This window comes from Armigeres subalbatus, chromosome 1, assembly GCF_024139115.2.
Source record: "Armigeres subalbatus isolate Guangzhou_Male chromosome 1, GZ_Asu_2, whole genome shotgun sequence".
NCBI lineage: Eukaryota > Metazoa > Arthropoda > Insecta > Diptera > Culicidae > Armigeres > Armigeres subalbatus.
The window spans coordinates 303,193,920-303,210,501 of NC_085139.1; the positions used below are offsets into that span (position 1 = coordinate 303,193,920).

The 16,582-nt window shown below is 40.8% G+C and overlaps 4 protein-coding genes and 2 long non-coding RNA genes across 6 annotated transcripts; 5 read left to right on the plus strand and 1 right to left on the minus strand.

Moving 5' to 3' along the window:
• Positions 1–226: 226 nt before the first annotated feature.
• LOC134207836 (transcription factor grauzone-like) lies at positions 227–2,075 on the plus strand. Its single transcript, XM_062683789.1, has 3 exons — positions 227–487; positions 562–1,442; positions 1,529–2,075. Exons 1-3 carry the CDS (start codon positions 350–352, stop codon positions 2,043–2,045), a joined length of 1,536 nt encoding a protein of 511 aa, XP_062539773.1. The 5' UTR covers positions 227–349; the 3' UTR covers positions 2,046–2,075.
• LOC134207837 (GDNF-inducible zinc finger protein 1-like) lies at positions 2,073–3,993 on the plus strand. Its single transcript, XM_062683790.1, has 3 exons — positions 2,073–3,328; positions 3,394–3,616; positions 3,682–3,993. Exons 1-3 carry the CDS (start codon positions 2,272–2,274, stop codon positions 3,893–3,895), a joined length of 1,494 nt encoding a protein of 497 aa, XP_062539774.1. The 5' UTR covers positions 2,073–2,271; the 3' UTR covers positions 3,896–3,993.
• Positions 3,994–4,035: 42 nt separating this feature from the next.
• On the minus strand, positions 4,036–5,548 carry LOC134207838 (zinc finger protein ZIPIC-like). Its single transcript, XM_062683791.1, has 3 exons — positions 5,270–5,548; positions 4,366–5,210; positions 4,036–4,306 (listed from the first exon to the last, which is right to left on the minus strand). Exons 1-3 carry the CDS (start codon positions 5,444–5,446, stop codon positions 4,141–4,143), a joined length of 1,188 nt encoding a protein of 395 aa, XP_062539775.1. The 5' UTR covers positions 5,447–5,548; the 3' UTR covers positions 4,036–4,140.
• A 1,242-nt stretch (positions 5,549–6,790) lies between these two features.
• Positions 6,791–7,623, plus strand: LOC134216889 (uncharacterized). Its single transcript, XR_009980864.1, has 3 exons — positions 6,791–6,904; positions 6,966–7,045; positions 7,119–7,623. It is a non-coding gene; the product is annotated as an uncharacterized LOC134216889 (long non-coding RNA).
• Positions 7,624–11,963: 4,340 nt separating this feature from the next.
• LOC134216898 (uncharacterized) lies at positions 11,964–12,736 on the plus strand. Its single transcript, XR_009980866.1, has 3 exons — positions 11,964–11,991; positions 12,064–12,161; positions 12,486–12,736. It is a non-coding gene; the product is annotated as an uncharacterized LOC134216898 (long non-coding RNA).
• A 2,482-nt stretch (positions 12,737–15,218) lies between these two features.
• On the plus strand, positions 15,219–16,456 carry LOC134207839 (ell-associated factor Eaf). The gene is made up of 2 exons (XM_062683792.1): positions 15,219–15,610; positions 15,679–16,456. The coding sequence occupies exons 1-2, from the start codon at positions 15,356–15,358 to the stop codon at positions 16,339–16,341; spliced, it is 918 nt and encodes a 305-aa protein (XP_062539776.1). The 5' UTR covers positions 15,219–15,355; the 3' UTR covers positions 16,342–16,456.
• The last annotated feature ends 126 nt before the right edge of the window (positions 16,457–16,582 follow it).

Sequence of the window (16,582 nt, forward strand, 5' to 3'; positions counted from 1 at the left end):
ACGCTTATTTGATAGGATATTTAAAAAAGTGTTTAGTTTCATAGGGTTTTTTGGTATTTTTTTCAAAAAAGCGGAAGTGTCGTGCCCCTTGGAAAAATAAACAAATTTGTAAAAAAAAATTAAAGCTGCCTACCGATAACAAGCGATTTCTCATCGGCCAAATAACCGATTTATCAATCTGGCCACCCTGGCGAGATGCTGCGAACCTGCGAATGATGTTGGAAAGCGAAGAAATAAGAAAGTAAATATTTACATCAGCGTCATCAACCTTAAGCTGTTCAATTTCAATAGAAGAAAATCATTATAAAGCAATTTACCAGTGCAGAAAATCAAGATTTTTATCTGGCCGATGGCAGGAACTTGCTTTACATGCCTCCGGGAGGCAACGGAACTGGTTCCGATTGGGGATGAGGCGGCGAAGTGCAGCAAACTACCGATGAAGACGTCCTACCGCGGAGTGATCGTTGCCAAGCATTTTTGGTTCGATGTGAGGAGGAGGAACATCTCCAACAAGGTTTATGGATGAGTGAGTTTGAGTTTTTTTTCTTCTTTTCATTTCAGCTGAATGACCTGATTGAGGGTTTTCTGTGTGCTCAATGTTGGTCGAGCATCGAGAGCTTCCACCGATTTTATTGTGAGATCGAGGAAGCGCACGAGCAGAAGCTGAACCGTTTGTTCGCGGAAGTAAAGCAAGAAGTTGATGATACGGGGAGTGAGGCGGTTGATGTGATTGCTACTACCTACGGCCTGGATAATGTGGTGGAAGAGGAGGACAAAGCGGAAGATTCGAACGAATCTGAACCGGAAGATGTGACTGCTTTCATGGAGGAAGAGCATCTGTTGGACGATGGGGACGATGAAGAGAATAAGTCTGCTCCGGAGGCAGACGATGAGGAGAATAAGTCGGCTCCGGAGGCAGACGATGAGGATTTCGATCTGGAAGATGAGGAGGATGACGACGAGGAAGTGGCCGGTTCGGCTAAAACGCCAAAGAAGAAAGGGCACAGAAGGTTAAGACACGCCGACAAAATAGCGCAAGGGGATGAGCTGATTGCGAGCTACTGCAACTTGCACTGCGAGCAGTGCTCGCAAGCCTTTAAGTCGTTCAACGCACTGCAGATGCATTCCGTTGGGGAGCACAACCGACGGTCCTATGTGTACTGCTGCGATCGGCGTTTCAACACGCGAACGCGCCTGTACGAGCACGTCCTGCGACACGTCAATCCGGAACAGTTCCAGTGCGAGATCTGCAAGCGAAACTGCGTCGACAGCGAAGGGCTGAAGCGACACAAGCTGAAGGTGCACACGCCGATGGAGGAACGGCTGTTCAAGTGCGACAAATGCTCGAAAGCGTTCGCCCAGGAGTCGGTGCTGAACAGCCACGTGCGGTACCACGAGGCGATGGAGAACAAGGAGTTTCCCTGTGGACAATGCGATAAATTGTATGTATTTAGGAATTTTATGATATTGATTCTTATCTATGGGATGGTTTTTCACTTTTTTTTAACACGTTTCGTATCCGTTGCAGTTTTGGAAATGGTGCCCTTCTGAAGCAGCACGTCAAGAACAGTCACACTTCAACGTATGAATACATGTGCGACACGTGCGCCAAAGGTTTCAACCAAAAGAACGCATTCTTGAAGCACCTGAAGGATCACCGACCGAAGGGCCCTGAGGACAAGGGCCAGTGTCCCATCTGCAACCAGTGGCTGCTGAAGGTAAGTCTGAACAAGCACATCATACGGCACAACTCGCCGACCTATCGGTGCGAGACGTGCGGCAAGGATTCGCCGAACATTCTGGCCCATCGGAGCCACGTGCGGTTCGCCCATTCGGATGCCCGCTTCACGTGCAACTTCTGCGGGAAGGTTTTCAAACGGGCCCTCACACTGAAGGAGCACATTGCCTCGCATAGCGGGGAGGTCCTCTACACCTGTCCGCACTGTCCGAAGACGTTCAATTCCAATGCAAATATGCACTCGCACCGGAAGAAGATGCACTATCAGGAGTGGTTGAATGCACGGCAGAGGATTATTGTCAAATAGAGTGGGTTTGGTTGATGTTTTTGCATGGAATTTGGAAGTTGTTTAATTATTAGAGAAATGCCTTTTATGCAGTCTTGCATCAGAATGTTTAGTAATCGTAATCGAAATAGATTGGATAAAGGCCGGTTTATTATTTGTTGTCACGATCCACAACCACTTTTTTACAAGAGAAGCATCCTTCTCTTCATAAACTTCAAATATAGAAACACGTGCGGATACTCCACACATGCGCAATTTCGCTCCTTCCGTCAAATATCTTCTCGAGACAAATATCCTTCATAAACTCAATCGAACGAACCGCGCGATGGACGTCCCGTATCGCAGTGCCATTAACGACCCGCACCAGTGCCGTCTGTGTCTTCGGGTTTGCGACGACACCTTTCTGGAGAGCATCTTCTCCGGTCAGGAGTACAGCATCGCGCATCAGATCTTCGAGTGCACCTCGATACGCGTTACCCAGCAGGACAATCTGACCAAGATCTGCCGGAACTGTGCGACGCTGCTGTTCATCACCACTGAGTTCCGGAACGCGTGCTTCAAGACCAACCGGCTGCTGATGGAGGACTTTGTCATCCTGGAGGTGGGCGAGTGGGTGGACGAAACGAACCGAACGGCACTGCGAAGCTGCTCGGAGTTGATTGTGAAGCATAAGCAGCAGGTGGACTATCTGTACGATAGCATAGTGCCGGATTCGGAGTCGTACCTGGCGGGGTCGTTGGATATCGAACGTGAGCTGTTCAACGCGGGTGAGAGTAAAGAGCTGAAAGACAAGGAAAGCGGAGTGGACTTAAGGGAGGTGGAACCGGAAGAACCTGATCCGGAGATCATTCAAGAGATTACAAAGTTCTTGGAGGGTCAGCAAATGACCACAGAAAGAGGAAGGTGCCAAGTTTGTTCGTTGGATGTGGGGCGAAAAGTTCCAGACGATTTATTGTTTACCGTTGCGAAGTATTTTAAAAGTATAGATGTGCAAAGCCTCTGGATCTGTGATGTATGTCGGCAGTGCTTAGAAATTGTTTCACTGTGGCACGAATCCTTTCGAAACACCAAAGACAAGGCTATTGAAAAAGCAGCCAACAAGTTACGAAACATCGCGGAGACCCAAAGGCATTTACTGAAGCAGTTTGGTGAGCTCGAAGCTCAGCTGAACACGGATACAGAGAAGCCTCAAAGGACGAAACATCCAGATGATGAATCTAAAAAAAGGAGAAAAGTGAAATGTAGCCTCTGTGATAAGCAGTTCGACAGTTGGAAGATGAAAGCGCATATGAACGAGCATGAGAGTGAGGACCAAACAACGTTTCATCGACTCTTTTATTAAACCACAATTGAAAAACTCTTATTTCAGATAAGAAACCCTACCGGTGTGATCGTCCCGCTTGCAGTAGTGCATTTTCCGGTGTTGATCTGCTGAACCGACACAAAAAGCTGTGGCACTCGGACTACTTCTATAAAAGCTGTTCCCAATGCGGTAAGAAGTGCAAAACCCAAGGCATCTACAAAACGCATATCTCCTACCACGAGGAACCGAAGCTGCCCTGCGAGGTGTGCGGCAAACTGATGCGGAACAAGTGGGCTTTGCAGATTAACGTGTGTCGATGTTTTGAACTCACCCAATCCTTACTTCTGTTTGCAGACGGAGTATGTGGAAGCACATGAAGTCGCATCAAATGCCAGAGGATCGTGAGCACGTGTGCGACATATGCAACAAGCGGTTTGCCATGGCTTACACACTGCGTGTCCATCGGCGAATTCACACCAACGAGAAACCATTTTCCTGCGATCACTGTGGAAAGCAATTTCAGTATAACTGTTTGCTGAAGAACCATGTCGAGAGGTACCATTCGTAGAGCTCCCGCATTTTTTTGTGATAGAACGCATTTTTTTGGAAATTCGATTTGTATAAAAAATATAAAATGAATAATTGTAAGTGTCAGACCATACTTTGATAAGTTGGATTTCGGATTCATCAGATCGATGATGAAAAATCTTATCTAAAAGATTAATAGTGATGCTGTATTTTCATTTAAAATATAAAAGCTTTAATTAACGTAAGGACACAGATTTCTGCAAACGTATGTCGCTTACCGGACAACTATTCTTGCATCTGCCCTTCGCTGGCCACTGGATAGGTGCCATTCCGTTTATGCATCTTGTAGTGAGCTCCAAGATTGTGCTTCACTGTAAAACGCTTGCCGCAAATCTCGCACGGGAAAAGCGCCACTCCCGTATGAACCACTGAGTGCAACCTCAATCCGAATCTAAAAAGACCCCCAACGTTATACCAATCCGTTCATTCACAACTACATACCGGACATACTTCCGTCGGAATTTCTTCCCGCAAACGTCGCACTCATGCTTCGGTTCCTCGGTGTGCAACTTCCTGTGCCGCATCCAACAGCTAGTTCCCTTGATCCGCTTGCCACAATCCTCACAGTCGTAGTACCGCATGATGCTCTTGTGCAGATGCCTATGCTGCTGCAAACTATACTTCGAGTACAAACGCCTTCCGCAACCTTCTATCTCGCACACAAACGGCTTCACGCCCAGATGCCGATTCAGGTGGCCCTCGAGACAGATCTGTGACACCAACGCCCCACACGTATCGCACATCACCTTCTCACTCTTCAACCGTTGCTTCGCCTCGTTTGCTTTCCTGCGGTCGCGCTTCCTCTTTGGTTTCTCTTCCTCCTCGCTTTCCTCCTGATCGGACTCTTCCACATACTCCTCCTCAAACTGATAATCTCCGTCGTCTTCATTCTCCCCTACGACACTCTCCTCCTCTTCCTTTTTAATTTCCAACGGTTCCAACTCCAACATCTTCCGTTCATCGCACTCAACCCTTGCTTCATCCAAATACACTTCATCCCCCGGCGGAACACTAACCTCGACGATCTCCTGTTTAGTCTCCGTAACTTCCTCCCGAACGACTCCGTTTCCCGTCATCATCACAGTCTCCCGGCGCTGGGCCACCACCCGCCACAAAGACTCAATCAGTTCGGAAGCTTTGGTCCAGCCGTCTCCAACGAAGGTGCCGATCTGTTGTTCGGCACCCTTCCGCATGACCAGATCGGAGTTTTCGCAAATCTCCTGGAAGCTCACTATCAGATCAAGCATAATTCGGCAGGTTGAGCACAACCGGGTTGTCGGATCATTCCGATGGACCTATGGAAGACATACATTAGATAAGACAAACATGCCAATTTAACCCAAACTTACGGTACCTTGATTCCGGTGGCACGGAAGATTCGCTTCTTCCAGTCCGATCCACGGTAGAATATTTCCTGCAGATCATTTTTAGGAATTTCCAGCAAGCACAACCGACACAGGGGAGAGCGTCGAGTGTAGGATCTTTTTCCCGCAGAACCGGAGGTGTTTTCTGCCGCCGATTCCTCGGTCATTGCCAGTGTCACGGAGTGATTTATTTCAGGAACAGAAAAATATGACCAACCACATCCACCATCGTCCGTTTGTTTATTTATGCGACATGACGTTTTGTAACACTGAATCAAAATGATCCCAGCGAAATGAAAAATTTAAAAAAATAGGGTTTGGTTCCACTTTCTACAGATTTTTTGACGTTGGACAACGTCTCAATGGGCGCGAGTATTATTGTCAGATTCTCTGGATGTGATTAGGGATCCTACACTGCCAAAAATATCTATATAAGATATATGTGTCGCCGTTATAAATTTTTGCAATAGCTCCACCCTCATATAATCGATATAGAACCACACATAAATTAAATAATTGCTAATTCGAGACCACACATAAAGTTTATTTGGATACACTGACAAAAATCCAATCATATCCATTATGTGTCGCACACATAAATTTTGACTATAGCATTTCCCACATAACGGCTATGTGAATTTGCATAGCATATATGTGGAAACACACATAACCGTTATTAACTAATAACCTTTATGTGGATTCTCCCAAAGCGGGTGGTTATTAACGCACACATAAAATTTATTTGTAAATTTCTTTAGATTTTTGCCAATAAAAATGTGTGGATTTTTATTCGTGTATATATTTTATAAGTAGTTCGCGTGGAGATAGGTTATGTCCCGCATAATTGAAAACGATCTGTATTGTTGTTAATACTATTCGCTTGAATTAAGGCATACTGTTACTATCTATGTTATGGGCGATTTAAAATGGAACTACATATCAATTCAGAATCAGTATTATACAACACGTTTAATATACACTGCAAAAATTCCACACATTTTTATTGGCAAAAATCCATTAATTTAATTCATGATTCTAATTGGTGCACACATAACCACTCTCCACGCGAAGTAAAATATAATCTATAATCAAATAAAATGTATGTGTGGTCTCTAATATGCAGTTATTGAATTTATGTGTGGGTACAAATTGCATATATTTGGGCCGCCAAATTGCAAAAAATTATGTGTGCGACAAATATATTCAATATAAAGAATTTTCTCAGTGTACGCTACCATATACATTAATATCACAATTTATTGGCTCTTAATAATCTCTTATCTTTCATTCGTTTGAAAGAAAACAACAATACATTGTAAAAGACCCATAACTGATACTGCAACAATACCAAATATAGCTACTAAATAATTACGTATCATCTGAAAATAGTTTTGTCTTGTTGCGATTCCATACACACTTTAAGAAATGTATCCTCCAATGATAAAAATCCGATAGACCCATCCGTTCAGTGTATGTTTCTCAAGAGACGGCAGAAGAAATTTTCAGTGTAGCTGCCATCGATTGTTGTTGACAAAACTTTTAGTCCACTTGAACCAAATTAAACCGTGAATGTTTTTTAATCAATTTGTTTCTTGAGCTTGTTTCTACTCCTGGAAAAATCATAGGTATATAATGAAATTTGCTTGACTAACTGAAATAATATTAATTGATAAATATTTCTTGCAGCTCCCAAAAGTTACAATGAAAATAGCCGTTGCAGTTCAACGTTTTATATTTAAATCTCATTGTATTCGGAAATGGAATTGGTAAGTATTCTTACACAAATTTATAATATCGCAGATTTATAGCTTAGTCAATTCTTTCCTGCGTTTCCTGCAGGTCGATTTCGTATTCTTCCTGGATGAGTGCCCAAACACAATGTGAACGGCAATGCGGCAGAACGGTAACGGCAAATTTCCAACACATGGAACTATATGGTGCAGCCCACAATGACGGCGCTGCGGCAAAAGTGACATTGTACTAAATCTCAGAAATTTGGAACTTGGCGGAACAGCAAAGCGGTAAACGTCAAACGTCCCAATCAAGATCAACGAATGAGAATGCCTGAGGTACTTTTTAAGATGATTTGTAAACAAATATATTTTTGCCTAAAAATCTGCTCACGAATGTATATATTTTCGAAGAAACAGCAAGTCATGATGCCCTCCTTTTATTATACTAATAAAAGTGAAAATAATGACAATAATGTTACAAAAATAAACTGTTTGTGGCTATTTTGAACTGTCAGTATCGCCTTTCAACCGTTCACATTGTGGGTTGGTTAGCGGCAAAGCGGCAACGGCAGAACGGCAACGGCAGTTTTAGAACAATTCCGCTCTGCCGCAGTTCCGTTCTGCCGCATTGCCGTTCACATTGTGTTCGGGCACTGAGGCTTCCGGATAACTAGCTGAAAGGCAAAGGCATTCAAACGGAGTTCTTCATGAAGGTTAGCTCTACGCTTCTCCGGTTTTCATGTGAACAAAAACAAGGAAAAAGATAAATAAAATATGTAATAACAATGCAAGTCCAACGTTTATTATGTGTTTAGTTCAATATTTTGGAAGAAATAGCCATTTTGCTCCTTCTTAGTAAAAGATAAGGGATACGGTACATCGATTTTTTCACATATCTTTCTATGGTTCACAAATTATATCACATACTGTTACTGTTAACACCGCAAGTGGCCCAGTGTGCCTACCTACACTAGCACGTTAGGACGAAGATACTAGTGGCATACCTGTTTGTTTGTGCCCACTTGTATCGTTTGTTGTTGCACTCGAAAGAGAAGATGATGTAGATGGTAGCTATTGAATGAAAAAGTAAACAAACAAATTATATTGAGATAGTGAAAATTATTAGTGCTAGTTTCGGTGAATTATTAAATTAATAGGAGTGAGGAAGTGAAGCGTAACATAAACTGGAGCATATTTTCGGAACAAAGTAAAAAGATTAAGTGCTTGTAGATAAATTGATTTATAATTGAAATTGTATTTAAGGTTGCCAGTGCTACAATTGCTCGGGAAGACTGAGACCTGCAATAGAAAATAATTATTATTCTGAACTATTAGCTGTAAGGAAATAATATGATAAATGAAATGCGAGAATCTAATAATGGTATTGTACACAGGAACGAGTGTGCAGGAAAAGGATTCATTCTAAGGAAACTGTTGTTGTGTGAAAGGGGAGTGTAGAACCAAATGTTGTGAGTTATTTAAAATATGAAATTGAGTTTCCTAAAATAAAAAATATAAATGTTTAGTTTTAGCTGCTACCAAAAAGGACTGCTTAAAAAACTGGTTTCTATCCGAACAGTTACCATCTTAATCATGGATTGTAAATGAACTGTATAACATGGTGTGTACCGAAAAAAATGTACTGAAAAATGCCCATTTCTATATAGTAATTATACTTAACCGCCTATTACTCATATAGTTGATTTGTCAAATACAACATACCATATTGTGGAAACCATTTATGATGAGGTTAGTTTATCATAAGTATGAACAACAAACAAAATAGTTGGTTTAATGTTATGTATTGTCATGAACGTTCTGAGAAATAATCCAATTATGGTTCATGATTATGCGGGCGCTGATAAACATCATAAGTTAAATCTATGGATTTTTGCCAATAAATATGTGTGGATTTTTAGTAGTGTATATTAAGAGATGTGCGAATACTTTTCCAGACGATTTAGCAACGCTGTTACTTTCGTAAACAAACGCTGCCAGCACTTGCCGTGGCGCAAAATGTTGGAGCTCGAACATGAGTTTGCGCATAATGGCATTTTCAGATTTCGTTATCTAACGTCCAACAGTGCATTATCACTAAAATAAAAGTGCAATACAAATGAACAAAGTACCATGCATAAACTAGACTACTTTGACTTACCAATGTAAAACAAATTGTTTATTCGACAAACAGTTTTAAAACTCTTCGTAAAATCTTTTTCAATCGCAATTCCTTTCAATCCGCAACAATAACAATGTTCATTTGGCTCAGATTCTGACAGCTCTCAATGCTCGATTGGCTCAAGATGGCCGCTTTCGCATATCTCTGAATGTAGGATCCCTACACTACAAAAAAATCAATAATTTTTAACATGTTTAACGACACATAAAACAATCAGAAATCATCCCCTATACATTTTATGAGGGCTTTATGATCTTCAAAATTGTACAAATACTCTCAATAAGCATGATTAATAGCGAACAATTGCATCCATTATCAAAAATATATGTGGAGACTAATGGTTAAAAACCATAACATCTCACACATAAAACTGAAAAGGTTGAAACATGTCTCTGATGCATGCTCCCTACCGGCGCGGCGGTACGAACCATGAGATGTGCCAGCAAAAACAAATGGCGAATGGACGCTAGCTGACTAAATTCGCTGCACCGAAAATTAATATTTTCGCAGGTAGGCTTCATTATATTTTATTATTTAAATCTTTATATACATTCTTCTTTTCTTTATACTTCAGATACGGGTACGGTACGAGTGGAATAAAGGCGATGGGCGAAAATATAACGATTTAGATGCAGCACCGAATGGACAAAGGACGATGGTTAGAAAAAAGTAAGATGCAACGCGAGTGGATAAAGTTTGATGGACTATTGGATTCAGCGCTAGTGGACAACTTGCGAACATCCGGCGGCTTGATGAAAATGGTGGTCTTCATCTGTTCCTGTTAGTTTGGAGATACCGCTGTTCTATTAAATATATGCTATGGTCTCAGCAGCAGCGCAACAGCAACGGCAGCCACATCATTGGGAAACGCAAGCCGCAGTTTAATCTGTATCTGGATGCCATATACCGATGGCACTAACTTCCGATTCACGGCAGCACAGTCTTTGAAGAGAAATAGTATGGACCAACTGTGAAACCCTATACTGTTCCATTGAATTCTGTTCGCATTTGTGTAAAAAATTGCGTAATAAAAAATCTAGTAGCGATTATTTTTTTTTTTTTTTATTTTCTTAATATTATGAATGGTTTCAATAGATTTGTAATAAATATTATAAATGATTTGTATGTATATAAAACATTCAATTTTATCAGCAAAGATAATAAACCTGATTGGTGTTCATAAATAAATTATATGTGTCGTCGCTTATATATTTTCCATAAATCCCACACATAAAATGGATTAGATTTAAGCAATTGCAAAAATCTATATCGCCAACACATAAACTATATACAGATTTTTTCCTCAGTGTACACCCAAAAAATAATCATAGTAAGGTTTACGTGAAAACATGCATGGATTTTTTCCACACCACTTTTCACGTAAATGCTACAGGATGTTACAATAAAGCAAAATATGTCAAACGTCAACTCATTTCATGGTACATGGTATGATTACATACATTTTACGTGAAAGTCCCCTTCGATCAACTATATTTCCAAGTAAAGGATAATGGATTTTTGCGTAGATATCATTATGTAATTCATTGTATTTTATTTCACTATATGATGTAAAATACTTTAGGATACATGGTTGATTTATATGTGCCAAATACAGAAAATTCACGATAGTGGTTTTGCAAAAGAAAATATACAAAAGAATTTACAAACATATTTATTGAAAAATTGTTTTACAACGAATTGGCAGAGTATACATGGCTGTTGGTGGTGCGGGTTGCCCTAATCTGATCTGAGTGGCAAAGATTGAACTCCGCTGATTGTATTGATGCGGATCGGACAGGGTTCAGAATGACTTGTGAGGGGTCGCTACCGTTGCTGTGGTTGATGTGGATTTGGCAGAAATGGATATTACTGTCGAATTGATTGGGTGACTGCAGACTTGTGGGACTGACTTGATTCGTTACTCCCAGGATCTGTTTCCTCCTTTGCGATGGCGCTCGCTCCCAAGTGTAACATGTCTTCTGTCGCTTGCTGTAATTGATTCTTGACACGAAAAATTGTAAGAGCCCGCACATAGCATACGTTTGCGTTGCGTTTGACACATTTCCCATGGGAAAACTGTCAAACGTAACGCAAACGTATCCTATGTGCGTGGCTCTTAAGCCTGCTGCGTTATCGACGTCTGGTGGATTGGATTTCTGCACGGCAAACATACCTATTACGAAATAACAAAAATTACATTAAATAAAGTTCAACAAGTTTGTAGATTTTATCTTACGCTCGAAAACCTTCCAAAAATCGAGAACGGTTAAAGAATCCAAAGATAATAGTTCAGTCATGTTGCCGTTTCACTATACTTTTTCACACAGGAAAATCACGTACTTTTGACAGCTACACTGCGCGGCGTTTATATTGCCTGATTTTCTCAAAATTGCACGCGGCGAACCCTTCATGAAAGGTACCGCCGCGCTTTTTGCACCCCGTTTACTTGATTCTTATGGGTGAATAGCATTGCGGTGTATCGTTTGGCGCGGCCGTACCTTTCGACAGTCATTCGCCGCGTGAAGTTTTGTGCAAGTACCCATTTGGGAACACTACAAACGCCGCGCAGTGTATCATAAGGCCAGTATCGACTTAAAAAGTAGAGAGGTTACGGAATTTTGTTCAATATTACCAAGAGGAATTTTGACAACTGATCTGCATGGAGCAAATTGTCACTTTTACTTACGGAATAATCGAGCAGAATATTTTTCCGAAAGTAAAGTGACAGCTCCCATTACTTTGCGTGGGAACCTTACAAATGCCAATTTTGATTTTTCCCAAAGTCGGTGTTGAAATGCATGTAAGTGAGAAATTATTATATACAATAAAGAAGTAAATTTAATTGTTTCTTCCATTTTTTGTTTGTTCCTAGAAACATTCGTTTCCTTCCGCTTCAATCGGAAATTCTAAAACGGTGTTCCGCCACTGCGCTGAGGGATTCGGCGGAGCTGCAAGGATTTGCATGCGAAGGTAAGAATCTTCTATTATGAATATTTTTTAATATGCAGTGTTCGACGCTTAAAATAATGAGACCGATCGACCGATCTAATTATTCCGTGTATAGTAGAAAATCGAAAATTTGTTTTCAATAAAATGAAATATCTGCAGTTATCAGACGTCGCAGCTCATTTCTGATTAGTGCGCATGATAGTACATCCATGCGTGCATGATGCGCACTACTAATGAAATATTTCAAATTGTCGCGACTCGCCGCGCAGCGCGAGTGCTCAATCGCGCGGTCCGGTTTGGTGGCGGCCCGACAATACTTAATGATTTTGCGACACATCGTTTCAGGATTTCGAGAGTGTGATGGATACACCAAGTCTCGGACACAATGAGTCTGGCACTTGGTCTGGCACGACCAATCGCCATAGACCTTTCAATCAGCTTTCAACTTCATTGGGGCGATGTCAGTTGCCATTTATGTTATCTCCGGAAATGCAGCGCGACCAATCGCAACAACAGAACATTTTTACATTCTTTATTTACGAGACTTGCACTCCGTGGCTGGCTCGTCTCGTAAATAACACAACATTTATTAATTATTTAAAAAGATGAAAAATAAATTATTTATAATAAAATAAATTGAAATCATATCAAGTTAAAGAGCTATATTATAAAGAAAAAAAAAATTGGCTTATTTCAAAAATCGAAACCCTTCAAATGAATATTCCCCGTACAATAATGTGTGAAATAATATTATACATATTGTAATACAATAATCATAATATTAAAAGATAATTGCACCGCTTTTAATTTGGATTAACGGCTGAATCGTTGAAAAAATCATACTATTTAAAGTCTTTCGTGAATATAATCATAATCGTAATAATCGCTAGAAACAAAAAGTGAAGATAAACTAATGATTCGTGGTAAAATTGCTCTTCAAAAACATAAGCAAAAGTTGATGTTTTTGAATGGTAACGATATACTTAACAACCCATTCAATGTATCATCCAAAATCAAAATATTATATAGGCTATCGCAAATATCATTCATCACATAATTAACGTACAATATTTCAAATGATTCCATAAAAAATTCAACTATGATTTTTTATACTCAAAAAACGATAGCTAGAAAAATAGTAGTATGATTCCTTTTTATTCGGGACGACACTTCCGCTTTTTTGAAAAAAATACCAAAAAACGCTTCCGAAGCGTTTCCCGATGAAAACAAATCCTATCCTCCCCATGCGATTGAAAGAGAAGGATGAGTAAACGTCAGCAAGCTCTATTTTAATCTCAGAAAAGATAGTCCAATTTGAGTTAATTTAGGGTGAAATCAGGAGTGATTCAGTTTGATTCTAAATTTTCGACCACTATTCTAGTTTGCATCTGGAGCAAAATAGAACAAACTCGCTGGTTTCCCCAGTAGTGTTCTATTCATGTTTTTCAAATTTTCAAATTAATTGAAATCATTATGTTACTGCCAAGAAAGGCGTCGGAATTGCAAAGTGGATTGAACCGTAGATAAAATGACGCATCCATACACCAAAACAATTGAAAAATATTTGAATCTCGTGATTCAATCGTGGTTCAAATCTGCAGAAAATAGAACGGAGCGTTATACCAGTTTTATTTTTTGACAGTTGACTGGTATAAAACTGAATCTAGAACAGCTGCTGGGAAATTCAATGTTTCAGATTCATATTCAAACTGACAGCCCCGAACGATTTGAATCACTGCTGATTTTACTCTTAAGCTATTTTTATCTAAGACACTGAAAGTAATGTTCGGAAAAAATATTTCAAAAAATCCGATCAAAAGTATGGAATTTTTTTTTGAGAATTGTCTTGTGTCGTGCCCCTTGGTTGCCTCTCACTAATACAATCGAACACTGCTGTCATTTCGCGAAAAGCACGTGGTTTTGTTTTGAGCGGGAAAATGCTGCCTATCTTTTAACACGGCGGCTATCTTGACGTTTACCTTCGCAGTCGAGCCTGCGAGTGTAAGACCGCCGCAGCACTCTAGAAAAAGATAAGCGCGACAATAGTAACTACACGGAAGCATGAAGATACCCATTAAATGTGGAAGATTCACCCATTGTTTGGAATTGTTCCAAGATGTCAAAAAACGAGTATATTTTTAGAAACAAAAAAGGGTATTTTTCTCCCATTGAGGAGATCGATTGCTGGAAATAAAAATGGGTAAATTGTGCGCACAGGAAATTCTGGAAGGCAAAGTCACCATTTTTTTCATTTCGTTTCTACAAGTTGTTAATTTTAAAATTAAGACTTCGGCCTCTTTTATGAATTTTAAAGTTTGTTCGAAGCACGGAAATTGTGTTTTATATTCACACAAGACATTCGGTAAGTCAAATAAAGCATTATTTTTCAATTTCGATTAGTTGTGATCGTAGATTATGCTTTTCAGATACCACAACAGTGCTTCCCGCTGCTGCTGTTCTATTATCACAAGATCCATTGGAAAAGAAAGGAAAATCGGTGTGATATCGAGCACACCATGCCTGTTTTAAACACGGACAAAGCCGGTAGCATGCAAGCTTCAGCTGTTTGGATTGAATTTCCCATGAGGACGTTCGATTCGGGGAGATCCGTCACTTCCCGACATATCAATACCAAACTGTGCAAAGCAATTTATCTCAGGTGCTCCGAAAGTGAAGGTTTAAATGTTTAAATTGGTATGGAAATAAATAGAATAGTTCTTTGTGGTTCTTTATTGGACAATCTTAATTCTGGTTTGTTTTAAAATATTTTCGATATCCCTCTAAGGCCCTAACCTCAATTTTTTGTGGGTTTTTTTACCCATTTTCTAAATAAATATCAAGAGTTTAAAATACCCATTTAATGAAGCTCATCAAGAGTACCCATTAATGGGTAAACGCGATATACGCATTAAATGAGTTATGCCGCTTTTCTTCAAAATGGGTACCAAAATACCCATTAATGGGTACTCTCAGGCTTCCGTGTAAAATATCCTTTGTGTAGAAGGTGTATAGAATCGGTAGAATCGCCCAATACGAAGAGCGTCGCGACGCCGCAATTTGACACTTTGTATACCGACGTCCATCGCCGCCATTGTTGTTTGTTTGTTTATTTGTGGCGTACTTTCAATCAATAGTTTTAAAAGTTTTCTACGAAGTTTGAGTGAAAATTTGACCAGGAAAAGTATAATTCCTTTACTTTACATTCTATCGGCAATATGCTGGATGGGTGGTACTGTCGTTCAATGAACGAGCAAGCACTTCAACAGCAACAGCTGCAACAACAACATCCACACCCGTCCCAATCGCAGGGAAGAAATTCGCTGGACGGTGACGATCTGGGCGACCGTGACGGAGGAGATAGCTCCGGACAGGATGATGATAGCGACGAGGACATTATTCCGACCCGACGGAACGTCGACTACAAGGCACAGTACAACACCCTCAAGAAGAAGTTGAAATATCTACTCTATGTAAGTATTGTTAAATGTTTTCGTTTTTTTTTTGCATTGATTGTAATGTTTACGTCCTCACCGTACAGGAGAATGAATTCTTTCAAGAGAATTTGCGTACTAGTCAGCGTCGACTGCTGAAGGTTACTCGGGATAGATCATTCCTGTTGGACCGGCTGTTGCAGTACGAGAAAACCGATCTCACATCTTCGGAGAGCGAAGACACCGAATCGTCGGATGATTCGTCTAAAATGGAACCGACGCCAACGGTTGGCCGGAAGCGTAAGAACGAAGCGTCCGGTTCGAATAACACTTCTCTTGTCAAAAATCCTCCCAAGCGGAGAAAACCGGGCCCAAAGAAGCAGATCCCACCGCAGGTGGCATTGCAACAGCAAGCGATTCTCCAACAGCAGCGGCAGAACCAAGCGCAGATTATGGCCCAACTTCAGGCCCAATCGACGGCATTCCATCAACAGCATCAGATCGTTAACAACCATCAACATCATCACCATCAACAGCAGCAGCAGCAACAACAACTGCAGGAAGGCCATCTGACGACGGAGGAAGTTGTGCGACACCTACAGTCGCGAGCCCAATCGATGCTGGAGGTGGTCCCCGAGGGTGAACTCCCTAACGAGATGTTTAGCCAGAATCCATCGAGCGAATCAAACGACCAGATGGTGGACACCTCGCCGAGCAACATCGGGGAGGAGTGTCTGTCGGTCGATCTGAACATGATGCAGCAGGAGTGACCGGGGGGTGAGTGAGCGAGTCATGACGAACCGGGCGGGAATCGTTTGCGTAGGGGTAGCAGTGTGCTATATGATGGTAGATTCGACAATTAAATTGTAATTCAATGGAACGAAATTGATCGCGATTTCTGAGTTTTTAATCGAAAGAACCGCGTATACCTTCCAGCTGATGCTCAAAAGGTTGAAATATCCTGCAAGTGGATATTTCGAAATAAAACTCAAGTATGCAATTAATACGCAT